Genomic DNA, 27,652 nt, shown 5'->3' with positions numbered 1-27,652 from the left:
AGCTCTCTATTTCCAGCTTCTTCACCATATCAGCAAATGACCGTGCCAGCGTTTTTTCCTTCTTGGAGACGTCACTCAGGATCATCTTCTCCAGGTCATCCAGCCATCTTCTGATGGCGCAAAATTGACCACGGACTCTCTCCGTTTCTCTAGCTGCTGCGTCTTCAGCTTTTCTCCAGCGCTCCTGCAGACTCTGGACTCTTTCCTCTGTCTCGTCTCCCTCTCTGATCAGATTCTGCAGATCTTTTATCAGTTTCTTCTTCTTCTTTTCGGAGACCTCACACAGCAGCTCCACCCGATGTCCCCGATGTTCTTCAGCCAGGCAGGACACACAGATACAAGCTGTGTCCTCAAGGCAGAAATAATTCAAGAGCTCTTTATGGATCGAACATGTCCTGCTCTCCAGGTCAGTGCTGGGATCAGTTGCGATGCGTTCCAGTCCCTTGCTGTGGACTTTCAGGTGATCATCACACGGAGAAGCTTCACAATGAAGACAGGGTATAGCGGCAGGTACAGGAGAGTCCTCACAGTCCCAATGAGTAGACAGGACATTCTCCACTATGCTACACAAAGTTCTATTCTTTATCAGTACAGGACGCTCCTGAAACTCTTCTCTACATTCATGACAGAAATAAATCCCAGTCTCCTCCTCCGCATATAGGACCTGATCTATACAGACCCAGCAGAAGTTGTGTCCACACCTCAGGGTTACAGGATCGGTATAAAGGTTCAGACAGATGGAACAATTCAGCTCCTTTCGTAGAGCAGCAGACGCCATCGCCGACAGCAGAAGGAAGAAATGAAAGTAAAAGACTCGAAGACCAATAAGTGTGATAAGATTGGTCTTACAGATTTGCCACAAAGATGTTTACTATGTGATCCTCCAAGTATAAAAGACGTAACAGGAAATCCTCTAAGGAGGCAGATAGATGAGGAAGAAACCCACAATTATTACGAGAGACGTTAACCACCAAGATGAAAAGTTAGAAGCTGAAACTTGTGGTTATAATAAAGAAAAGAGGATTTGTCAGTACTTATCTAAGACCCAACTACATGGAGGACACATGGTCAAATTACCTTGGCCCCAAATTCAGCACAAGTCCATCTGGCTTGGTGGCTGGCACTGGTGAAGACATTCGGGCGCTTGGGATCTATCAGTGCTGTGAAAGATTTAACCAGCTACTTCTACTGCTCTCAGTTGTCAGCCAGTTCCTGCAGTTTCTGATATTTGCTCTAGATGCACTATCATAAAGAACATTTTTGATGACAGATTTATAAAAGAAATCCCAGTGATTCGGATTGCCAACATTTTATACTTTTTTGACATCATACAGTTCTACTGTATGGAGCCTGAGTTTACTAACGACACGAGATAACGGCCCACGTCCTACCCGAGTTACTAAGGCAAGGGACCAAGTGAGAACGGGTGAACGGTATCTGAAGGTCTTGATGATGCAACTGACTAATATAAATCAGAGCTGTGGTCACGTCATAAAGCCATTACTGCAGTGTTGACATGTCTGGTGCAGCTCCGCACCACAGCACTCGAAACACAGAGCCCTGACCGGACAGATGACCTTACATCACTATACAGAAAAAACGCCATGACACCAGGATTTTATATCCGTTTAAGTTTTTACTAAATAACACAATAACGAACAATAAATCTCATCAAGTGACAGCGGCAGGTCACGTCATGCATTGCAAAAAAAGAAAAAAAATCACATGGTCTTTATTTGGGGAAGGGTCTTTTCTTATGAGCATATTGAACCAGAGACATACAGTCTATGTGCTGACCATATTTCCAGCCTCAACCTATTTCCTAGAAGCAGTGCTAGAAAATGTGGCCATCGTTTAGCATCTGAATGGCGACCACAAGTCCCAAAGACATCGCAGGTCTAAGGACCAGAAATGATGGCGCAGTAAATTAGCAAGGCTAAACATTGGGTTCAGAAAACCAATAGTCATTCTCCCATCTGCGGCTACTGAATGATAGCTTTATACAACCTCTATATACAAATAATGCAGCATGGAGGGGCTCGGTGAAGGTGGCGGTGAAGGTGTATAAGTGCCTGATGGGGTCACACAGCTCATAGAAGGACAACTGCCCGGCCTCATAGTCCACATAGACCCTGATTCTATTACTGGAGATGTGGTGAGGTATTGGGATTACTATACTGTTGTGTATCACTGTACTTAGATGATTATATACCTGCTGCCCTCCACATAAACACCAGGACATGTCATTATTCCCAATATAGGACTGACGCCCCCTCCTGGCTATACTGGGGTAACACATCCCCACCCTCCATGCTCCTGACCCATTGATCTCCACATCCCAGTAATGTCTCCCTGAGGTAAATCCCTTCGTGCTCATCACCTGATCCTCCCGAAATCTCTTTCTGGTTTCTGGACGATTCTGGTTTATTAGCGTCCGAGATGCAGTCTTCAGGTCGTCTGATATAAGGATGTTATTAGCAGCCATGTTCACATCTAGTAATAAGTCTACAGGATCCTGCATATGGAAGGTGACATTTATATCTCTTATTACATCAGACAATGCTTGAGATAAATGCGAGATGAGATCCATCCCCCGATCACCTCCATAATGTCCCCCCATGTCCTCATCACCTCCGCCCTCCTCAGGATCACACAAGTCACCTGTATCTGGATCCTGTAAGACAGTCAGTGGATCAGACATCTTACACAGCTCCTCAATGTGCTGCATCTTCCTGGACAGCTCGTCCTTCTTTATTTCCAGCTTACAGATCAGATAAGACAGTGACAGTGACCGCTGCTTCTCCTGCCTGGAGATCTCATTCAGGACCTTCTTCTCCAGGTTGCCCAGTCGTCTCCTGAGGTCTATAAACAGGGCAGTGACTCTCTCGGCTTCTCCAGATGTTTTTTCTTGAGCTTTTCTCCTGCGCTCCTCCAGACTCTGGACTCTTTCCTCAGTCTTCTCTCTCTTTTTGGACAGTTTCTGTAGAACATTTCTCAGTTGTTCCTTCTTCTTCTCAGAGGCCTGACCTAGAGACTCCATCTCATGTCCCCGATGTTCTCCAATCAGGCAGCAGGACACACAGATACAAGCAGAGTCCTCGGTGCAGTAATATTCCAGGACCTTCTTATGGACAGGACATTTTCTCTTCTCCAGGTCGGTGCTGAGATCGGTTAGGACGTGTTCTGGTCCTTTGCTGTGGACTCTCAGATGTTGATCACACAGAGAAGCTTCACAATGTAGACAGGACCTAACAGCAGGTACAGGACAGTGAATACAATAAGTGCAGCGGATCTCGGTGATCTCCTCCTGATGTGACTGAGTAGTGAGGACGTTCTCCACTATATTATTTAGGGCTATGTTCCTCCTCAGTCCTGGCCGCTCCTGAAACTCTTCTCTACATTCAGGACAGGAATAAGCTCCGGACCCCTCCTGTGTATTCAGGACCTGATCAATACAGACCCGGCAGAAGTTGTGTCCACATCTCAGGGTTACAGGATCGGTATAAAGTCTCAGACAGATGGAACATTCCAGCTCCTTTCTCAGTTCAGCAGACGCCATCGCTGACAACAAGAGGGAGAAACGAAAGTGAAAGTTTTCAAGGCTCCGAGCCCAGTGGGTGTAATTCAGATTTATCACACATGGTGAGGCCTCACTTACAACACAGTTTTATATGCTAGTTTATACAAAGTGACACAGCATTAATAGACAACCTCATATCTGAGGAAATGGACCTATGAAGACCACCCAAAGCCCCAGAACAGGTGGCAAATCGTCTGAGTCTTGTGGGAAGCTCCTATCTGGGACATTTACAAGGTCCTACAGTGCTCGGCTATTCTCAAAGCTCCCATAGAAGTGAATGTGCAGCCTCCTCGCCGCGCCAATGTGGGTGTGAGATAGATGCAGGTCCTATGGGTGGGACTCGCACCTATTGCCTGTGTATATGTCAGAAATGGCCCAGATAGCCACACGTGGCAGTCTGCAGTGGAGTATCCCACATTGGACCAGTCCATTGCAAAAAAACAAAACTGCTTTCACTGTATGTTTAACCCCTTAAGTGGTTTGTATTTCATGGATCGAGAACCAATAATTGGCATGCTGGGATTCCATAAACAGCACCGTACACGTTGTGCTAAAGTTTTTTTTTTTTTTTGCAGTGTGTGGATGGGTGTTACGGAAGCAGCGTAGAACAGCGATCCACATCGTTTCTGTAATTCCCATTCACTTCTATGAGCTTTACGGAAACAATGAATTCATCGCTTTCCATAAACTCCAACCATAGCTCAAAACCTTCTCAGCGAGGTCACAGCCGGGTAAGTAGACGGACACAGAGGCAGGTGGGGCTCATTTTAGACAGACACAAATTCCACCTCTGGGATCTGCATCTATCAGACATTTATGACATATCCTAGGCACACGCCAAAAACATCTTTCGTGGGGAAACCCCTTTAACTTGCACTTAATTCATGGCTTCTGTAATTTGCACTGAGTTAGTGATCTCTCTACTAGGTGCACCGGTGTATTGCAACTTCCCCAAAAGCAACCCTGCTGCCTGTCTTAGCCCCCTAACTCCGGCTCTCAAAAAACACTTCACAGTGATAGAAAACCCCCTAAAGCCCTGCATGGAAGTGCACGGAGGAATAAGACTTACCCCCCAAACCAGCTCCAGTTATGCCGCCCAAGAGCAATATTGGTGAAACCTTTTTTGCAATTTCCTCCTTATTAAAAACTCCTGGAGCAAATGGGTGAAGCGCCGGGACCAAGGCGAAAAGTAGCAAGAGGACAGACCAGTTCAGAGGTCATCTCCAACTGTTACAACAAGTCCCAGCATGCCCTGACATAGTCCAGATATGATGGGATGTATTTATCTGGAGTTGTCCCCTGTGTTCTCCCTATGAGTGACGCGCCAGTGCTCTCGTGTGACCAGCTACCTATCCACTTTATCAGGCCTGCCAGAGATTGCAGCCGCACAGCAGTGAATGGGGCAGCGAGCAGGCAAGCGCACTGGAGCAGGGAGAATACATGGGGACTTTTGGCCCCCGTCCTCCTCCTTGCTGAGGGACACAGCGGTCGTTCCCCTAACAATGTGACGCCTATCTCCTAGTGGGTTGCACCAATGTTTGAGGTGTGTAATAGCTTAGAGGGTCTGGCGTGTCGTAAGCATTCTTTTTGCGATGTCACATGCACAGCGTATCATTGAAATATCATGTTATGGGCGTGGCCTACATAAGTGGGTGTGGCATAGTCAGCATGTCATGTATGATGTCCCCTAGAGCTGGCCGGGTAACCCAATACATCCAATAAGTTCACCCTGAAGGTTATAACCAGCAGTTTCTTCACGGTGGTCGGACAATGAAGGTGCATGACTTTAGTTGTTTTTTTTTTGTTAACCCCTTCCTAGCAGTGGAATTTTTCAATTTTTGTTTTTGTCTCCCCACCTCCAAATCCCATAACTTTTTTTTTTTTTTTTACAGAGCTTAATGTCTGCGGGAAAATTTGTTCTTCCTAAAGGTACCATTTATTATTCTAGATAATGGGAAGCTGGAAAATACTTCAGAATTGGGTGGAATTGGAGAAAAAGTGCGCCTGTGCGACATTCTTATGGGCTTCATTATTACAGCGTTCATTCTGCAACCAAAATGACCTGTCATCTGTATTCTGTGTTTCGGTACAACTCCGGAGATATCAAATTTATATGGTTTTATTTACAATGTAACCCCTTCACAAAATAAAAGCCCCCATCATCTGACAACCCTATGGGAGCCGCGTCACTCACGGTCTGAACCCGCCTGCCACTACCGTTGCAGTCGCGGATTCCCCCTCCGGAGTCGGCTCAAATGAGTAGCCCCATACAGTGCAATGTCCCGCACCCGTAGCCCCATACAGTGCAATGTCCCACACCAGTAGCCCCATACAGTGCAATGTCCCCCAACCCTAGCCCCACACAGTGCAATGTCCCCCACCCGTAGCCCCATATAGTGTAATGTCCCGCACCAATAACCCCATATAGTGCAATGTCCCACACCCGTAGCCCCATATAGTGCAATGTCCCACACCAGTAGCCCCATACAGTGCAATGTCCCGCACCAATAACCCCATATAGTGCAATGTCAACATAATGATGCTTTGAAATAATTCTTGGTGCACAGAAGCGCAAATCATCACCCTTTCCCATGAAGTCACCCCCCTTTTTGTGGTCAAATCTGAAGAGTGTGTAAGGGTGCATTCACACTGAGTAAACGCTAGCTTATTCTGAACGTAAAACACGTTCAGAATAAGCGGCGTCTAAAGCAGCTCCATTCATTTCTATGGGAGCGGGGATACGAGCGCTCCCCATAGAAATGAATGGGCTGCTTCTTTCACTCCGTGCAGTCCCATTGAAGTGAATGGGGAGTGCCGGCGTGTACGCTCCGGCATGAGCAGAGCTTGCCGTATACGCCGGCAATCCCCATTCACTTCAATGGGACTGCACGGAGTGAAAGAAGCAGCCCATTCATTTCTATGGGGAGCGCTCGTATCCCCGCTCCCATAGAAATGAATGGAGCTGCTTTAGACGCCGCTTATTCTGAACGTGTTTTACGTTCAGAATAAGCTAGCGTTTACTCAGTGTGAATGCACCCTAACACACTTGATAAATGTGGTGCTCCGCATGCCGGACAGTTCTTCGCTGTAAGTTACTCCAGAATTTTGCTGCATTTTGCTTTATATTTGACCCCCAATGACCTACACAATAGAGGAAGGACAATTCTGCAAAACAACAAGATTTCACAACAAGTTGACCTGAATTCCAGATTTGAGCCTGGACGGAGAGGGGAACTGATACTGAAGTCTACGCTCTGCGTTCCCAATCCTGGCTTCCATGTGACTGATGCTTTATTAACCTTTTCTATATAACATTATTGCACCATGTGCATGAAAATTACAGATAGTATAACCTATTTAAGCAATGAATGATCACAAAATGTATAATCTGGAACCCCCCAGATATTTCACAGTAGTTTTCTTTTATCTATTGCATTACTGTGACTTCTGACAGGTCCTTGAGGAACTGTATGCAATGACTGTCACCCAAACTCATCCAGGACTGTCCCCCTGACCCACATGGGAATAATGACTGGCAGCAATCTTTCTCCATGTCATTGACCACTGGAGCTGGTGGGTCACAGTGTGAAACTCGCGCTGCATTGTTGCACCTGGAAAATGTGGTGGCCATAGTGCACCTTCCTGTCACAGCACTGAACATGTAAAACATTATGTACACACCATTTTATTTCAATTTTTTTGTCCCTAACACATAGGAATAGCCTTACGAAAAGCTATTCGTCTTCTACCATTAGATATCTTCTCCATGCCGCCGTTCGGTATAAATCCCGGTTTTTGTCGGTATGCAAATGACTTCTCTCCCAGCACTGGGGGCGGGCCTCAGCACTCAAACAGCACTGGGGGCGTCTCCAATGGTAAAAGAGAACTCTCCAGCGCCGCCTCCATCTTCAGGAACGGTCTCACTTCGGGCGCTGACTTCAAACTTCTAGGCTTTGGGCAGCTGACTGCGCATGCCTGCTGGCCACAAGAAAATGGCCGCTACACAGTATTGTAAGAAGTGTTATGTGAGGTGCATTCTGCAGCAAATATACCCGATGCAAGAATTGTGCCTTGCCATAGAAGCGGCGCTGGATAGAAACGGGCAACATGGTGTCCAAACTGGTAAAACGTCATTGGTAGAGACGAGCGAACCACTTTAGAATGAATCGCATTCGATCAGGATTTTTCAAAAGTTTTGACTTTGACGTGAACCTCCAACTATTGGGGTTTGCACCCAAGAAGCCATATTATACTCAGGGGTCATAAAGGTGTGGAAACATAAAAAACACTGATATCCAGCTCTCCTGGGCTACCATGATGACCTCTTCTGTAGTCTTCCGACCTGCTAGGGGACATCATGCCCCTTTTATACTGGTGATTGGTCCCCCAAGGCTCTTGATGTCACCCAGGAGGCCAGCCAAAGTCAGAAGACCACTGAAGAGGACTCCAAGGGAATACCGAACGCTGCAAGTTAAATTCAGACCACGTCATTCGGCGCTTCCCAGCATACTTGACGAAGGTCATAAACTTTTGTCAAATCTTATCCTGCCTCTCCTGGTCTTATGGTCTTCTTGCAGCGTCCTGGGTGACGTCAGCGGGGCCAGAGGACTAACTAAGGTCTCAGAGGTCCACCATGAAGCCACCCTGGAGGCCACAGGAAACTGGAACACAACCAAAGAGAAGGCAGAGGGAATGCCAGATGTGAGGACAAGTAAGTATCTTGTGTTTGTTACGTCTCCACACACTCCCTGGTCCTCCACTTATTATATACTAGCTGGTACCTGCGACTTCGTCTGCGGTGATTGTAGCAGTGGGTATATACAGGCGTGGGTAAGGTTTTCGTACTGTGTATAAGGTATGGGATATGAAATGTAACTTTGTATCTTGTTTTTTCTGTAATTCAGACAATACATGAGACTTTTATGTTGAAGTTAATTTTTATTAGAGCTGCTATATATTCGGTGTTGTGAGAAACTTTACATAGTGACTTTGGGACAGAAGTATTTGAAGTTAACCCCTTCCCGTCGATGGCATTTTTTGATTTTGGTTTTTCATTTTTGACTCCCCTCCTTCTAAACCCCATAACTTTTTTATTTCTCCGCTCCCAGTCATATGAGGTCTTAATTTTTCTTGGGACAAATTTTTCTTCATGATGCCACCATTAATTATTCTATATAATGTACTGGGAAGCAGGGAAAAAATTCTGAATGGGGTGGATTTGACAAAAAAATGCATTTCTGCGACTTTCTTACGGGCTTTGGTTTTACGGCGTTCACTGTGCAACCAAAATGACATGTCCCCTGTATTCTGTGTTTTGTTACGATTCCGGGATACCAAATTTATATGGTTTTATTTACATTTTGACGCCTTAAAAAAATCCAAAACTGTGTTAAAACATTTTTTTTTTGAAAAGTCGTCATATTCCGACAGCCGTAACTTTTTTATACGTCTGTGTACGGGGATGTATAGGGAGTCTTTTTTTTGCAGGATCGGGTGTACTTTTTAGTTCTACCATTTTCGGGAAATGTTATTGCTTTGATCACTTTTTATTCAAATTTTTATCAGAATCAAAAGAGTGAAAAAACGGCGGTTTGGCACTTTTGACCATTTTTCCCGCTACGGCGTTTACTGAACAGGAAAAATATTTGTATAGCTTTGTAGAGCGGGCGATTTCAGACGCGGGGATACCTAACATGTATGTGTTTCATAGTTTTTAACTATTTTATATGTGTTCTAGGGAAAGGGGGGTGATTTGAATTTTTAATCCTTTTTATTTGTTTTTATATTTTTTTTTACTTTTTTTTAAAAAACTTTTTTTTGGCATTTATTAGACTTCCTAGGGGTATTGACATGGGTGGGCGGTGTCGCGGATTGTCAGAGCAGTGGGGGTCGGCAAACATGGCTGCTCCGGAGCGTTAAAGAGAGCCTCCTGGAGTATCATTAAGGTGAGGGGCAAAGTGGTAAAGTATATGTATATGTGATTGTGTGGGGTTAGGGGCGAGGCTGCAGAGGGCAATATGAATTTTGTGGCTTGCTATGGTCCAAAGTGTGTGAGATTGCAGAGATGGTGGTGTGAGTTTGGGTTTTGTGGGGGTCCTGGCACAAACGTATGTGCGCTGTTGTGACGAAAAGTAGCCTATTGCGCAATCGGGTATATTAACTATGTTTGTGGAAACTTTCAGCCAAATCGGTCGAGCGGGTTTTGCGTGATTGAGGAACAAACATCCAAACACACAAACCCACAAACATCCAAACTCACAAACTTTCACATTTATAATATTAATAGGATACAAGTGTCAGGGTGCTCTCAATGGGACCACGTAAATATCGAGTCAGTGATGCGTTTAACACAGAGACAAACTGAACCTGGGTAGAAGCGAAGCTTTATTGGGTACATCGCACCTTCTTATACCCACTAAAGGGGGCGCACATATAGGGTTAAACATTAATCTCTTGAATCAGCATTTTCAGTTTCATATCCATTGAATACCCCCCCTCCCCCAAATAGGAAAGTTCCCATCACATGAAGCCACGTAGTCATCTTGTTACGTCACAGCTCAAAGTCCCCAATGACCAATTTAACATTTATTTCTCCATTAATCTAATCCTGTTTATGTCAATGTATTATTCTACCAGGCCTGTTGTCCCAGACACCATTATTCGGTAAGTACTGAGAACAGGTCAAGATCACCTAGGACAAGCTAAAGAACACAGGCCTTGCTGGAGTATATAGTATATCTACTTCACTATAACAAGTGTTTGTACACCAAACATACTCATACTCCACCAAACGTACTCATACTCCACCAAACATACTCATACTCCACCAAACATACTCATACTCCACCAAACATACTCATACTACACCAAACATACTCATACTACACCATACTCATACTACACCAAACATACTCATACTACACCAAACATACTCATACTACACCAAACATACTCATACTCCACCAAACATACTCATACTACACCAAACATACTCGTACTACACCAAACATACTCGTACTACACCAAACATACTCATACTCCACCAAACATACTCATACTACACCAAACATACTCGTACTACACCAAACATACTCGTACTACACCAAACATACTCGTACTACACCAAACATACTCATACTCCACCAAACATACTCATACTACACCAAACATACTCGTACTACACCAAACATACTCATACTCCACCAAACGTACTCATACTACACCAAACATACTCATACTACACCAAACATACTCATACTACACCAAACATGCTCATACTACACCAAACATGCTCATACTCCACCAAACGTACTCATACTACACCAAACATACTCATACTCCACCAAACATACTCATACTACACCAAACATGCTCATACTACACCAAACATGCTCATACTACACCAAACATACTCATACTACACCAAACATGCTCATACTACACCAAACATACTCATACTACACCAAACATACTCATACTACACCAAACATACTCATACTACACCAAACATACTCATACTACACCGAACATACTCATACTACACCAAACATACTCATACTACACCGAACATACTCATACTACACCAAACATACTCATACTCCACCAAACATACTCATACTACACCAAACATACTCGTACTACACCAAACATACTCATACTCCACCAAACGTACTCATACTACACCAAACGTACTCATACTACACCAAACATACTCATACTACACCAAACATGCTCATACTACACCAAACATGCTCATACTCCACCAAACGTACTCATACTCCACCAAACATACTCATACTCCACCAAACATACTCATACTACACCAAACATGCTCATACTACACCAAACATGCTCATACTACACCAAACATGCTCATACTCCACCAAACATACTCATACTCCACCAAACATACTCATACTACACCAAACATACTCATACTCCACCAAACATACTCATACTCCACCAAACATACTCATACTACATCAAACATACTCATACTACACCAAACATACTCATACTCCACCAAACATACTCATACTCCACCAAACATACTCTCTGTGATGTCACCAGTCTCCGGGCAGACTTTCTATAATGATGGGTCCTCACAGCCGCTGCTTCCCCCCCAATATCTTTATATGACCATTATATACACATAATACAGCCTGAAGGGGCTCAGTAAACTTGTTAATAATCGTGTGTAAGTGTCTGACTGGGTCGCGCAGCTCATAATAGGACAACTGCCCGGCCTCATAGTCCACATAGATCCTGACTCTAGCACTGGAGACTTGGTTATATAACCAGGTCATATCTCTGTTATGTCTCACAAAATACCTATTATCATAGATTCGGCCTCCCCACAAACCCCAGGACTTCTCGCTACCTCCAATGTATGACTGACGCCCACTTTTGTCTATACTGGGGTAACACATCCCCACCATCCACCTCCATGACCCGCTGACCTCCACATCCCAGTAATGGCGCCCTGACGAGAAACTGTTCCTGCTCATCACCTGATTATATTCCAGGAACCTCTTTGCATTTTGTGGTCGATTTTGCTTTATTCCTGTCTGGGTCGCAGTTTTCAGGTCGCCTGATATAAGGAGATTATTATTAGCCGTGGTCACATCCAGTAATATGTCTGCAGGACCCTGTATATCGAAGGTGAAATTTACACCATATAGTACATCATATAAGGTGAATAACGTGCCTATGATCAATTCAGAACTCTGATCACTTCCATAATGTCCCCCCATGTCCTCATCACCTCCGCCCGCCTCAGGATCACACAAGTCACCTGTATCTGGATCCTGTAAGACAGTCAGTGGATCAGACATCTTACACAGCTCCTCAATGTGCCGCATCTTCCTGGACAGCTCGTCCTTCTTTATTTTCAGTTTATGGATCACATCAGACAGTGACCGCTGCTCCTTCTGCCTGGAGATCTCACTCAGGATCTTCTTCTCCAGGTGGTCCAGCTGTGCCCTCATTCCTGCAAACATAGAAGAGATTCCTTTGGGTGATATTTTCCCTCTTAATTCTTGAACTTGGCTCCACTCCAGACTCTGGATTCTTGCCTCAGTCTTCTTTCTCTTTGTGGTCAGTTTCCGGAGAACGTCTTTGAGTTTCTTCTTCTTATTTTCGGAGGCCTCATCCAGCATCTCTACTTGGTGTCCCCGATGTTCTCCGGCCAGACTACAGGACACACAGATACAAGCAGAGTCCTCGGTGCAGTAATATTCCAGGACCTTCTTATGGACAGGACATTTCCTCTTCTCCAGGTCGGTGCTGGGCTCTGTGAGGACGTGTTTTGGTCCTTTGCTGTGGACTCTCAGATGTTGATCACACAGAGAAGCTTCACACATCAGACAGGACCTAACAGCAGGTGCAGGAGAGTCCACACAGTAAGTGCAGCGGATCCCGGAGATCTCCTCCTGTTTTGGTTGAGTAGACTGAACGTTCTCCACTACATTACACAGAGTTATGTTCCTCCTCAGTCCTGGCCGCTCCTGAAACTCTTCTCTACAGTCAGGACAGGAATAAGCTCCGGACCCCTCCTGTGTATTCAGGTGCTGATCGATACAGACCCGGCAGAAGTTGTGTCCACATCTCAGGGTTACAGGATCGGTATAAAGGCTCAGACAGATGGAACATTCCAGCTCCTTTCCGAGAGCAGCAGACGCCATCGCCGAGAGCTGAACGAAGAAGTGAAACTTAAAGCCTGGGAGAGAATCACATATCTCACACAAGACGAGGCTGGTCTTTCTACAGATTGGATTGTACAAAATGACACAATGATAGAGGACATCATATCTCGAAACTACCGTCATATGGCGTAACTACCGCCATAGCAGCAGAGGTGGCTGCCACAGGGCCCGGGACATTTGGGGCCTGGTGACAGCCGCTACCGTTGCAGTTTTTTTTTTTTTTTAATACCGATCCTGGCTGGGCCGAGATCAGTAAGTGACACCGCAGGCCCCACAAAGACTATCATTATACTCGGGGGTCTTTGCAGACTCCCAAGTATAATGATCGGAGGCCCGGGAGAGGTAAGAAACATAAAAAACACTGTTACTTACCTCTCCAAGATCCGGGCAGGCTTTCAGGCCTAGTTGTCTGACGTCTCTGATGTCCCATGATCCCGGCCTGTGTCCCGGGTCATGTGACGTCCGACGTCATTGAACAAGGACGTCAGCGGAGATTGACAGCGTAGGAGCCGGGGGACAGGTGAGTAACAGTAGTGTTTTATGTTTTTATTCCCCCGGGTCTCCGATTATTATACTCTGGGGTCTGAAAAGACGTCATCTGTGATGAGTGGGGGACCTGCAGACCATACAGCTACATTCACCGTGGGGATAAAATCACCCAGGATCGGTAGAGGCCCCACCCCCGCCTATCTGCAATGAATCCTCCGGGATAGACAAGAGTATTTTGAATATTTTAAAAAAAAGTTTCATTTATTTTATTTTTAAGCCCCCGAAGGATCTGAACCTGCGATGATGAGATCACTTGTACAAGTACTGAAGCCCGCCAGTCTCTGCCATACTAACTGGACGGCGCTCGTGGTCCTGTGACATGGAAGACGGACTGACAATAATAGGTAAGAGGAGGGGGATGTCACTGGGGTGGGGGGGGGAGGTGCACAGACAGTATCGGCAGCCCTATAGGCCACTTCTGAATGACGATACTGTTAAAGGGATTCTACCATTAAAACTTTTTTTTTTGTGGATAAGACGTCGGAGTAGCTTTTAGATAGGCTATTCGTCTCCTACCTTTAGACGTGGTCTCCGCGGCACCGTTCCTCAGAATTACCGGTATGCAAATGAGTTCTCCCGCAGCGATGAGGGCGTCCCCACCGCTGACAGAGAAATGTCTTCAAGCCCCGCCTCCTTCTGCGCCCGCCGTGTCATGTTCAATGTCTTTTTCAGGCGCAGGCTCGTAACCGAGCAGAGCAGACTGCGCAGGCGCACAGGCCACGGGAAAATGGCCGCTAACAATACTGTGCAAGCGGCCATTTTCCCGTGACCTGTGCGCCTGTACAGTCTGCTCTGCTAGGTTACGAGCCTGCGCCGGAAGAGACTGAAGATGACGCGGTGGACGAGGAAGGAGGCGGGGCTTGGAGACACTTTTCTGGCTGCGGTGGGGACGCCCTCGTTGCTGTTTGAGCGCTGGGGCCCGCCCCCATTGCTGCGAGAGAACTCATTTGCATACCGGAAAAACCCGGTATTTCTGAGGAACGGCGCGGCTGAGACCACGTCTAAAGGTAAGAGACGAATAACCTTTCTAAAGGCGACTCCGACGTCTTATCCACAAAAGAAGTTGTAATGGTAGGATCCCTTTAAAAACCATAAAGACCGGACCCCTTAAATCGAATTCATTCAAATAATGGCCTGGCTGTGACGTGATGCTGGAGCAGGACCCGGCCGTGACTATAACCGCTGCCCCCCGGGGTCTCCTCAAGTGCCAGGACCGGTCTTGGAGGTGACAATGTCCTGCCCTGGCCTATAGATTATACAGGGGGGGAGGCCTCGGCACCCAGGACAGCCCTGATTCTGTAGATAAGAAGGGGCACGGCAGGTAGATGGGACAGGGCGGCCAGTAATATCACACATCACCACAGGGGGCGCTTGTCCTGACTCCGGAGCACAGACATAGAGCAGCGCCGGTTGCTGTGTCCGCGGTTGCCATTGTGCGGTCCGGGTACCCAGGAGTGACGTCACGCGCTTTCACGTCCTCAGGAGTGTGCCGCTTTACGTCACCTGATCCCGCCCCGCCGTCTACATCCCTCGTGCGCCGCAGACACTATGAGGTAGCTGTATATGTATAATCCTATGGCCTGACTGCAGCTGTATACCCGGGGGCAGCTATAACGGGTTGTCTCTGTAGTCAGTATATACTCAGGAGCTGCAGGCACATGACGGGTCTGTGTGCTGGGGATATCATATCTTCTCTCCCTTATACTCTGCCATACTGTGACCAGGGGTGTGTGTGGCCATAATACAGTTATGTGGGGCCCCTGGGATCTGCACTGGGTTATGTGGGGCCCCTGGGATCTGTACTGGGTTATGTGGGGCCCCTGGGATCTGCACTGGGTTATGTGGGGCCCCTGGGATCTGTACTGGGTTATGTGGGGCCCCTGGGATCTGCATTGGGTTATGTGGGGCCCCTGGGATCTGCATTGGGTTATGTGGGGCCCCTGGGATCTGCATTGGGTTATGTGGGGCCCCTGGGATCTGCACTGGGTTATGTGGGGCCCCTGGGATCTGTACTGGGTTATGTGGGGCTCCTGGGATCTGCACTGGGTTATGTGGGGCCCCTGGGATCTGTACTGGGTTATGTGGGGCCCCTGGGATCTGCATTGGGTTATGTGGGGCCCCTGGGATCTGCATTGGGTTATGTGGGGCCCCTGGGATCTGCATTGGGTTATGTGGGGCCCCTGGGATCTGTCCTGGGTTATGTGGGGCCCCCGGGATCTGCACTGGGTTATGTGGGGCCCCTGAGATCTGTACTGGGTTATGTGGGGCCCCTGAGATCTGCCCTGGGTTATGTGGGGCCCCTGAGATCTGCCCTGGGTTATGTGTGGCCCCTGGGATCTGTACTGGGTTATGTGCGGCCCCTGGGATCTGTACTGGGTTATGTGTGGCCCCTGGGATCTGCATTGGGTTATGTGGGGCCCCTGGGATCTGCCCTGGGTTATGTGGGGCCCCTGAGATCTGTACTGGGTTATGTGGGGCCCCTGGGATCTGCACTGGGTTATGTGGGGCCCCTGGGATCTGTGCTGGGTTATGTCTGGCCCCTGGGATCTGCATTGGGTTATGTGGGGCCCCTGGGATCTGCCCTGGGTTATGTGGGGCCCCTGAGATCTGTACTGGGTTATGTGGGGCCCCTGGGATCTGCACTGGGTTATGTGGGGCCCCTGGGATCTTCTGCTGCTATTCAGTTATTCCAACATTAAATAACATCACATCCAGGGGTTGTTTAGGGTCCACATGTAATGTTCGATGACTCCTGGAGGGTGATGTGGAGGGGCCAGGACAGGATTGGGGAGGGGCGAGTAAATATCACTGTTGGAACTTGGATTAATGTAACAGGTACAGGCCTTATATGGTCTCCATAAACCGGGGGGCAATAAACCTCGTGGGGATCACAAAAGGGGGGCACTATAATGTTTGGGGGGTATAAAGGGAAACTTCAGGAACGCAAATGTGCGGGCAATTCTGGTAAAAAGGGCACATGAGCCCTGAAATGACAGACCCTCTCTTGCCTGTGACCACTGCCCCCCCTAATCTGTCATGTCCGCTCTGCAGGCGTCTTGCAGTGTTTCTAGGGTGTGTATGAATTCTGCCTCTGGGTGTGACTGCTCTTCCTCAGGATACATGTACATGACCGTAGTCGCTGACTGCAAGAATGAATCCGAATTCTGGAAAAAAAAATCCACATTGTGTCAGTATGTCACCCGCAGAAAGGCTTGTCTGTGCAGTAAATACGTACAAGAATATTGTCTCTGTCGCGATACACCGCCTCTGATCCCGCTTCCACAGCTGTATACTGCCTCTGTTCCCGCCTCTTCGTCTATACTCCGCCTCTGTTCCCGCCTCTTCGTCTATACTCCGCCTCTGTTCCCGCTTCTGCGTCTATACTCTGCCTCTGTTCCCGCCTCTGCGGCTGTATGCTGCCTCTGTTCCCGCTTCTACAGCTATACTCCGCCTCTGTTCCCGATTCTGCGTTTATACTCCGCCTCTGTTCCCGCTTCTGCGTCTATACTCCGCCTCTGTTCCCGCTTCTGCAGCTATACTCCGCCTCTGTTCCCGCTTCTGCAGCTATACTCCGCCTCTGTTCCCGCTTCTACAGCTATACTCCGCCTCTGTTCCCACTTCTACAGCTATACGCCGCTTCTGTTCCCGCTTCTGCGTTTATACTCCGCCTCTGTTCCCGCTTCTGCGTCTATACTCCGCCTCTGTTCCCGCTTCTGCAGCTATACTCCGCCTCTGTTCCCGCTTCTGCAGCTATACTCCGCCTCTGTTCCCGCTTCTACAGCTATACTCCGCCTCTGTTCCCGCCTCTGCGTCTATACTCCGCCTCTGTTCCCGCTTCTACAGCTATACTCCGCCTCTGTTCCCGCCTCTGCAGCTATACTCTGCTTCTGATCCTGTTTCCGCAGCTCTACGCTGCCTCTTGTGGTTTTGCACCCCAGTTGCCTGCACCTAGTCCAGTGCTATTAGCCAATGTCATGTGGGCAGGACAAAGCACCCAGAACAGACATCGCATTGCCCTCTTAGAAACGTATTAAAGTTCATCAGAATCTCCGTTATTAAAGGGTTTCCCATCTTGGGGTTTCACCTTCTCTTCTGTCTCCTCTCCTCCACTTTCTAGTCACATTGACATCTTGGTGGCCAAGCTTAGCCTGTGTGCTGTGTTCTCAGGCCATTGTGTACTCCCTGGACTACTCCGGCCAGCAGCTAAGTGGAGCTGACAGAAGGCTCCATCAGACATCAGTTGTGCAATGCTTCAGATATGGTCGCTGATGGAGAGTCTTGTGACTTATCCCATTTCTCAGCAGCCACATCATGACCAGCTCTGACCCTAACCTTGGCCCTAGGACAGCCCTGTGAGAGCATCTAGTCAGACTGGGGTTCAGATTCTGAAGTCACAGCCTCAGATTTCAGTATTGTCTCAGGTCTGCGTTCAGACTGGTGGTCTGGCTCTCCCAGGAGGTGACGATGGAACGCAACTTGTAGTGATGAGATGGGAGACTTCCCCTCAATGGTGAACAAGTCCATGGTCTTGGAGAAGATACCGTTGTGAGGGTGGATTGGTTTGAGCACTTTGTACATGTAGATGGCGTAGCTTTTCTTGCTCTTCCTTCGCTTCTTGCCATTCCTCTTTTGGAACGTGGTCACAGCTTTCCTGCAGCTCTTGTTGGGCACTGGGGCAGAGTTGGTGGGAACAGGCATGGTGACGCAAAGATCTCTTCACCAGAGAGATAAAGTAATGTTCCTGCTCTTCCCACCACAGCGGTATTCATGGATGGGCCATGAAATGATCACGGTTGTCTTCTGCTGAGTTATCCCGTCTTGTGACCTATGTAAGTCGGCCCAGTGAAGCTCATTGGCGTTTCCACAAGTCTGATCTCCATTGACCGCCATCTGATCTGCCCAATGACTGGAACCACAGGACGGGTCAGAAGAAGGGACATTATTGTTATTGCACATACTAGTGTCTTCTCTTTACTTTACAGTAACTGACAACAATGTCTGGTCGCGGTAAACAAGGAGGCAAGGTCCGCGCTAAGGCCAGGACCCGCTCATCCCGGGCAGGACTTCAGTTCCCCGTAGGTCGTTTGCATCGGTTGCTCCGCAAGGGCAACTATGCTAAGAGGGTTGGCGCTGGCGCTTCGGTCTATCTGGCGGCAGTGTTGGAGTATCTGACTTCTGAGATATTGGAACTGGCCGGGAATCACGCACGGGACGGCGCAAGAAAAAGAATCATCCCCCGTCACTTACTGCTGGTCGTGCGTTTTGATCAGGAGCTCAACAAGCTGCTTTGTGGGGTGACCATCCCTGAGGGAGGCGTTGTGCCCGGCGTCCAGCCTGAGATATTGTTTCCCAAGAATCTGAAGAAGAGTAAGCACCGTGGCATTATGGATCTTTGGTGAATACGGTCAGCTGCCGGGTCAGACACCTATAGCTCTGCTTAATGTTCCATGTGACTCCTAAATCCTGCGGGGTGTAGTCATTGTCCTGGATGTCATGTATGAAGAAGATTCCACCACCATCGCAAAAGTAACCGGCAAGAAAGGGCCCTTGGATACTGCATCGGGTTAGCTGTGCTGCTTCCACTTCAGTTCTAGCTTTGTCCGAGTGGCCTTATTCTCTGATACAAAGGTGTAAGGTCACCAGTGACGAGGCCTAGACGCAACGCAGGCACTTATCTGAACTTCTGGAAGGTTCTGTACATTAGGGAAGGTTATGAGGCTTCGATGTATAGTATACTAACCGGATCATTTGACATCTATAGGTTCCTATCCTGTGCCACTTGCCTATATGTTTATGGTCTTGCGTCTTATTACAATCGCTTAGCTCAGTGGTGTGTAGCATTCTTATTTGCACTATCCTTATATCCAGGACTGTGGAGTCAGAGTTGGTGAAAAGTGACCGATCTCGGCGTCAAAATAAAAGTATTTTATTCTAATGCACCGCTATCGCCTGTTTCGTCCATCCGTGGCTCCGCTCCCTCCAGTTTCCACTTATTATTCTTTATAAAGCTCCGTTCTGTTGCTCCTACGACGGACTAGAAGAATGGATTGCATGACGCAGGTGTGAACGCACCCTAAGTTTTCTTGTTACGTTGGTATTGTGTCTATTGACATCTTGTGGCCATTTTTTTTTAATGTAGATTGAGAGTCCCATATCGGGCCCATATAGAGCTCACAATGTACGTTTTCCCTATCAGTATGTCTTTGGAGTTTGGGAGGAAATCCATGCAGAGACGGGGAGAACATACAGACTCCTTACAGATGGTTTGTCCTTGGCAGGATTCGAACCCAGGACTCCAGCACTGCAAGGTTATAGTGCTACCCACCATATCTTGTGGCCATTTTCTTGTATTACAGCCACCATTCTCTGCCGCTGTACACGTATATCTTGCTCTGTAGTGATAGAAGTCATATAGTTAGTGGCGGATCAGTATTTGACAACTACAATAATACTCTCTCGCTGACTTCTTGTTATAAAATGAACTGGAGCAACAAGAAGGTCCTCATGCGGTGCAGGATTTAGTCTATTTACTAGTCTACTAGTCTAGCACAGGGCTAGACCTAAACCTTGGGCTCTCCAGCTGCTGTAACACTACAACTCCCAGCATGCTCCATTCACTCCAAGAACAGCGGAGTAAGTGTGCATGCTGGGAGTTGTAGTTTTACCACAGCTGGAGGTTGCCGACCCCTGGTCTAGTATTTAGTGCACTATACATTGGTGCCTCGGTACAGGCGTGGTCTCCTTACTGCTGCGTGTTGCTTCGGCTTTAACTCAACTTTTTTGTTCTAAGTTTATTTATGATCCTTTACTTGAGTGAAAAACCTTTGTAAGCTGAGAATAGACTATATATATATATATATGATCCAAATCTCATTTTCTATAGTGATTGAGAACATTGTATAGATGGTCTTTGATATGGGACACGAGGACTTACTTAGATCTACATGTTAGTGGTCACCAGATGCACAAAAGATGGCAATGTAGCTTCAGAGACAAACAAAAACCTCACCGTGCTCTTAGGTCTTCATGTACGTGACCCTTCTATAGTCTTTGCGTCCGAAGCTCAGACATTCGTGCCGCAGACCTCCTTCTTAAGTTAATAACTGGAAGTTGCCGATTGTTTGCCATGTTACAGGTGCGGTGAAGCTGCTGTCTGGTTATCGTCTCTGTAGGCCGGTTCTCCCCTCCTGCGGGTACTCGCATTATATTCGCGCCCATGCTGCTGTAATCACAGGACTTCACTAGATGACAGGTCACTTCTATAGACACCCTGAGCGCTTGTAGCCGCATGTACGTGTGAGATATTGCTGCTAGTTATCTATATACTATCCGTCCACTCTTGTATCCAACATCAGAGAGGAGTAAGTAAAGGACTGATTCTGTACCACACATGTAAACGGCACTTACCAAAATGGGGGGGGGGCATTTTAAGCCCTGTTTTACCCAATGTGAACTAAAATGCACCTTTTGAATAGAAACTACCATAACTTTCTCCCCTTTGTTGTCCGATGCTATTGACGGTCTTGCGGTTTTATAGATGGCGACTGTGATGCACATATATATATATATATATATATATCTATAGCAATCCTTAAAGGGGTTGTCCAAGCTAAATAAGTCGGTGACTCAGTGGCCTCAGCGACGGACATGGGACATCACAGCCGGCGAGAACTTCTGGCAAAAGAATACAGCCAAGCAGCAGGACGGGAGGACACCGGAACATCAGAGACTGGCGAGTGGTGTGGGGGGTTTTGTTTCACCTCCCCTGTCCCAATTAAAAAACAAACCTCTTTGACTTTGCCATGTTCAATTCATTGAAAAGAACCTTCTTGCGCCGAGACTTATTGTATCACCAAAGTCATCCAAATGATAAGAATTGACAAAGTAAAAAACAATAATGAATCTGTACTGAATAAATTCACTTCTAAGATGTGATCATAGATTTCGGCCGGGGCCCCATGTGGCATAAATGCTGCAATTTGGCGATTTACAGTCAGAGCAGAGTGGATGGGATCAGCAGGAACCAGAATTTTTGGAAAATTAATAATGCAACCGGTACATTGAGACAACTTGCTCATCTCGAATGGAGACCTTGCGTAAATCCAAATCTCCATCCACATGAATGAATTCAGTCCACTGTCGGCTTTCTGGCGGTATACAAATGTGCCTGGGGACATGAAAGGTTAACTACTTAAATGCCACAATGCCTTAAGGGCCAGGCTACAAGTCATAGCACGATGGTGATGGAGCTGGCGGCACCGAATTACATTGGCAGATACTTCATTTACTGCAACCAATCGATAGGAACAAACGCCACGTAAATGCAATATATATATATATATTATTTAATCTAATTTTATTTCATTTAAATCCTTTGTAATAATAACAATAAATCCCATCAATCATCTGTAATAAATCTCATATCTAGTGTCTCACAGGACAATATAATACAACCGCCCGCACCGTATCACGAGACCTAGAAGTTATTGCAGGGAAAGCAGTCTAACAATATAAGATTTATCGCAGGTCCTCCAAACGTTCCGGCTACTACAGTATGAGAGTATAGATTATATCCTACTAATATATATATATCCTATCCTACTAATATAAATGTGAAAGTTTGGATGTTTGTTCCTCAATCACAGACAAACATCTGAACGGATTTGGATAACATTTGGCACATAGATAGTTTGTAACCTGTTATGAATTTATGGTCACATACTATATTACACTGCTGAGAAAGCCAGGGCTGTTATCTCTCTATGTAACAATCAGCTAACCCTCAGTCCATTGTGTACAAGCATCTGCATATTATCTGATCTGCTCCAGGCAGTGCTGACACACTGGATAGGAATACACCTTTAATACAAATTGGCAGTTTGCTACTTTTAAGCATCCCGCATTCTTTGTAGAATGGGAGGAAATCCACACAAACACGGGGAGAACATACAAACTCCTTGCGGGGATGTAGGATTTTTTTTGTCCACTGGAAAAAACAGACTTGGGTATAAATGGACACAAGATAAAATCCCATTGAAATGAATGGAAGTTTTAATGGACTACTGACTATTCCGCTAGTGTCCGCTGCTAAAATCTTGTAATGGACAATGGTTACGGACACTGCTGATGGTCACCGATGGTGGTGTGAACGCCCCCTTAAGAAGTAGGAAAGAAGTGTCTGTGATCTACAGTGATGACGTACAATATAGGGCACATAGCGACCAATCACAGCTCTGTACAAGAGAAATACAGGGAGGAGCTCAGCTGTAGCCACACCCACTGCTGCATTCTAGTGGCTGAATACTCCACCAATCAGAATCTGTTGTGATGTCATCATTTTAGAAGTATACACATAATGCAAAATGAAGGGGCTCGGTGAAGGTGGCGGCGACGGTGTATAAGTGTCTGATGGGGTCGCGCAGCTCATAGAAGGACAACTGCCCGGCCTCATAGTCCACGTAGATCCTGAGTGTATCACTGTACATCTGCTGAGGTATGTCTATCTCTCTACTGTCATGTAGAACTAAACAGTGATCGTCATGGAGCTGATCTATACATAAACCCCAGGACTTGTTATTGTTTCCAATCAATGACTGCCACCCCCTCCTGGCTATACTGGGGTAACACACCCCCACCCTCCATACTCCTGTTTCACCGATCTCCGCATCCCAGTAATGGCGCCCTGAGGTAAATCTGCTGCTACTCATCACCTGCGGATAGTCCTGGAATCTCTCCGCTGTGTATGGACGATTCTGTCTTATTTCCGCCCAGACTATAGTCTTCAGGTCGTCTGATATAAGGATATTATTAGAAGCTGTGTTCACATCCAGTAATATGTCCACAGGATCCTGTACGTAGAAGGCGACATTTACACCTTTTATGAAATCTAATATTGTGTGTAATGTGTGCGAGATCAGCTCCAGACCCCAATCACCTCCATCATCTCCCCCTGTGTCCTCATCACCTCCATCATCTCCTCCTGTGTCCTCATCACCTCCATCATCTCCCCCTGTGTCCTCATCACCTCCACCATGTCCTCCTGACTCCTCATCACCTCCGCCCTCCTCAGGATCACACAAGTCACCTGTATCTGGATCCTGTAAGACAGTCAGTGGATCAGACATCTTGCACAGCTCCTCAATGTGCCGCATCTTCCTGGACAGCTCGTCCTTCTTTATTTCCAGCTTACAGATCAGATAAGACAGTGACCGTGACCGCTGCTCGTCCTGCCTGGAGATCTTACTCAGGATCTTCTTCTCCAGGTTGTGCAGTCTTCCCCTGATGTCTATAAACAGGGCAGTGACTCTCTCGGCTTCTCCAGATGCTTTTTCTTGAGCTTTTCTCCTGCGCTCCTCCAGACTCTGGACTCTTTCCTCAGTCTTCTCTCTCTTTGTGGTCAGTTTCTGGAGAACATCTTTGAGTTTCTTCTTCTTCTTCTCAGAGGCCTCATCCAGCATCTCCACCCGATGTCCTCTGTGTTTTCCGGCCAGACTACAGGACACACAGATACAAGCAGAGTCCTCGGTGCAGTAATATTCCAGGACCTTCTTATGGACAGGACATTTCCTCTTCTTCAGGTCGGTGCTGGGCTCAGTTAGGACGTGTTCTGGTCCTTTGCTGTGGACTCTCAGATGTTGATCACAAAAAGAAGCTTCACACATCAGACAGGACCTAACAGCAGGTACAGGAGAGTGAATACAGTAAGTGCAGCATATTATGGCGTCTTCTCGATGAGTAGACAGGAAATCCTCCACTACATTACGTAGAGTTATGTTCCTCTGCAGGACAGGACGCTCCCGAAACTCTTCTCTACATTCAAGACAAAAATAAACTCCAGACCCCTCCTGTGTATTCAGGACCTGATCAATACAGCCCCGGCAGAAGTTGTGTCCACATCTCAGGGTTACAGGATCGGTATAAAGGCTCAGACAGATGGAACAATCCAGCTCCTTTCTCAGTCCAGCAGACGCCATCGCTGCCAGCAGAAAAAATGAAAGTAAAATTTTGTAAGACTCAGAGACCAGTGGGTGTGATTCAGACATCACAACGGCTTACCATGAACAGGGGTTTGCTAGAAGTATCCAGGTATGGCAGACATGCCAGTCTTTGCCCCAATGTACACAAGCTCTATAACAACTGTATTCTAGGTTCTGCATCAATGGCCTCGGTATCATGGAAACTGTAGGGAATATATAAGTTAGCCTGAACCTTCATGGGATGGACAGGGCGTCCTCTACCAAGGAATGTCCTCATACGGTTAATAGAATTTCTCCACCTTGGTATTAAATCTTGTGGCCATGAGGTCTAGCTCCAGATGATGAGATGAAAAATGTCTGAATTCAGAGACTCTCCATGAAGAGCCAGATCTCTCCTTAGTTGGTCTACAGTCATATCCAGAAGATCCCTGGATGAGAGATGGAAGAGGTTCTACTCTATTATATCTCTATGTAACGGTTATAGGGAATTTTACATAACGGTCAGCATGGTCTGCTGTTGCTTTAAGGTCACTGTGCCAACATACAAAGCTTCTTCAGTTGTCAGAGCTCTCCTGTGTTGATCCTATCAGTAGCTGAGGAGGGATATTTAAATCCTCTTCCCGCTCTCACAGGTGCCTGCTATTACATTGTACTTTAGCTAGGCTCCTGATCATTTGTGCTGTATTTCTGACCGTTGGCTTGTTACTGAAAATTCACTTGTCTTCTGATTTTGACTCTGACATTAACGCTCAGATTGACCTTTGGCTTGGACACGTTCACGTTTCGATCTTCCTTGTGACTTTGTTGTGGGTTCTGGTTTGACTTCAGTAAGTGAATGATTTATTTCTTAAACTAGTCTCTGTGGTGATAACTTGGTCCCAAATTCACCACAAGTCCACCTGGTGCTGAGGAATGTGTTTGGGTGCCCGGGACGTCTCTCGGCGCTGTGTGAGATTTGAATAGCTTATTCTACTACTCTCTGTTGTCAGCCAGTTCCTGCAATTTCTAGTATTTGTCCCAGTGATAATTAGACTTTGTTTGATAGTCGGGTATGTGTCACTTACAAACTGGCGGCAAATTTTATTCTGTCAAAAGCAGATTGGTCATGCAGGATATTCTTGGCTATAAATTGGACACAATAGACTAGTACTGGGAGGCATTCCTGGGCACTCATCGTCATCGCTGGGCGGTAAGGAACGGCCCCTCACGTTATAGTGCTACACACAGTACTGTCAGGAGGGGCGGTCCCAGTTAGACTGTCAGGAACGCCCTTCTGACAGTGAAGAGCTATCGGTAACGGCACTGACACCTCCGGGGCACGTAATGGGAAAGCCAACAGTTCGGTGAATTGGTGCCACAATCAATAGTGACTTTAAGGGCCAGTCTAGGAATCATAGCAGGATGGTGATGGCGTTGGCGGCACCGAATTACATTGGTGGATACTTCATTTACTGCAACCAATTGACAGGAACAAACGCCACACAAATGCAATATATATATTATTTAATCTAATTTTATTTCATTAAAATCCTTTGTAATAATAACAATAAATCCCATCAATCATCTGTAATAAATCTCATGTCTAGTGGCTCACAGGACATTATAATACAACCGCCCGCACCGTATCACACGAGACCAAAGCAGTCTAACAATATAAGATTTATCGCAGGTCCTCCAAACGTTCCGGTTACTACAGTGCGAGAGTATAGGTTATAGAGGATTAGATAGTATATTACTGTAATGTAGATCTAAGAACTCAAAGAAAATTACCAGAAAAATTGTCTTTTATAAAAAAATGTAGAAATACTTTTTTTTCATGCTAAGATAATGACATAAAATTCTAGGCCTCAAGCCTGAGGCTGCAGTACTGAGAGATTCTGATGACACCCAGGAGAGCTTCAGTCTGTGGTTTGGGTACGGACAATCACATACGGACTGTGACATATGAAGAGATGCTTATATGACGCTGCGCTTTTTTTAGGCATGAATGTGATCGGCATGAAATACGCCAGACCGGGCTCGTATGAACGGGACTCACTGCAGTATATTGTTCTTGCTCTAGTGTACAGTATTTACAGTATCATGTGATTACTGAGCAATATATTGGCGGTAATCTGGAAGCTAATAGAAGCATAATCCGGCAGGACGCCGTGAGCCCTGTTCATACAATCTGCGATCGGGTGAGGAAATGCTGTTCACACATAGACCAGATTTCATGTCCTGATTGTGTGACCTCAGCCTTGAATGAAGATCCTGCCTGTGTGGTTTAAAGGTCTGTCATAAAAGACGTGGATGATTGGAAATCGCATCATAAATGGGAACTTGGGAACTGAAACACAAGACGTATCCCCCACCGCCACACAAGGCGTATCCCGCACCACCACACAAGGCGTATCCCCCACTGCCACACAAGGCGTATCCCGCACCACCACACAAGGCGTATCCTGCACCACACACAAGGCGTATCCCCCACCGCCACACAAGGCGTATCCCGCACCACACACAAGGCGCATCCCGCACCACACACAAGGCGTATCCCGCACCACACACAAGGCGCATCCCGCACCACACACAAGGCGTATCCCCCACCGCCACACAAGGCGTATCCCGCACCACACACAAGGCGTATCCCCCACCGCCACACAAGGCGTATCCCGCACCACCACACAAGGCGTATCCCCCACCGCCACACAAGGCGTATCCCGCACCACCACACAAGGCGTATCCCCCACCGCCACACAAGGCGTATCCCGCACCACCACACAAGGCGTATCCCCCACCGCCACACAAGGCGTATCCCGCACCACCACACAAGGCGTATCCCCCACCGCCACACAAGGCGT

The 27,652-nt window shown here is 46.9% G+C and overlaps 4 protein-coding genes across 4 annotated transcripts; 1 reads left to right on the top strand and 3 right to left on the bottom strand.

The window, feature by feature from the left end:
* Positions 1 to 1,841: 1,841 nt before the first annotated feature.
* On the bottom strand, positions 1,842 to 3,586 carry LOC142205134 (E3 ubiquitin/ISG15 ligase TRIM25-like). The gene has a single exon (XM_075276494.1). It carries the CDS (start codon positions 3,557 to 3,559, stop codon positions 1,937 to 1,939), a length of 1,623 nt encoding a protein of 540 aa, XP_075132595.1. The 5' UTR covers positions 3,560 to 3,586; the 3' UTR covers positions 1,842 to 1,936.
* Positions 3,587 to 11,682: 8,096 nt separating this feature from the next.
* On the bottom strand, positions 11,683 to 13,263 carry LOC142204629 (tripartite motif-containing protein 75-like). Its single transcript, XM_075275936.1, has 2 exons — positions 12,420 to 13,263; positions 11,683 to 12,374 (listed from the first exon to the last, which is right to left on the bottom strand). The coding sequence occupies exons 1-2, from the start codon at positions 13,261 to 13,263 to the stop codon at positions 11,683 to 11,685; spliced, it is 1,536 nt and encodes a 511-aa protein (XP_075132037.1).
* A 2,080-nt stretch (positions 13,264 to 15,343) lies between these two features.
* On the top strand, positions 15,344 to 19,695 carry LOC142205133 (histone H2A type 1-like). Its single transcript, XM_075276493.1, has 2 exons — positions 15,344 to 15,386; positions 18,816 to 19,695. Exon 2 carries the CDS (start codon positions 18,828 to 18,830, stop codon positions 19,230 to 19,232), a length of 405 nt encoding a protein of 134 aa, XP_075132594.1. The 5' UTR covers positions 15,344 to 15,386; positions 18,816 to 18,827; the 3' UTR covers positions 19,233 to 19,695.
* Positions 19,696 to 23,171: 3,476 nt separating this feature from the next.
* LOC142204628 (E3 ubiquitin/ISG15 ligase TRIM25-like) lies at positions 23,172 to 24,842 on the bottom strand. The gene has a single exon (XM_075275935.1). The coding sequence runs from the start codon at positions 24,804 to 24,806 to the stop codon at positions 23,172 to 23,174; it is 1,635 nt and encodes a 544-aa protein (XP_075132036.1). The 5' UTR covers positions 24,807 to 24,842.
* Positions 24,843 to 27,652: the final 2,810 nt, after the last annotated feature.

Source organism: Leptodactylus fuscus, chromosome 5, assembly GCF_031893055.1.
Source record: "Leptodactylus fuscus isolate aLepFus1 chromosome 5, aLepFus1.hap2, whole genome shotgun sequence".
Taxonomy (NCBI): Eukaryota; Metazoa; Chordata; class Amphibia; order Anura; family Leptodactylidae; genus Leptodactylus; species Leptodactylus fuscus.
This window is presented reverse-complemented; position numbering and strand designations above follow the sequence as displayed.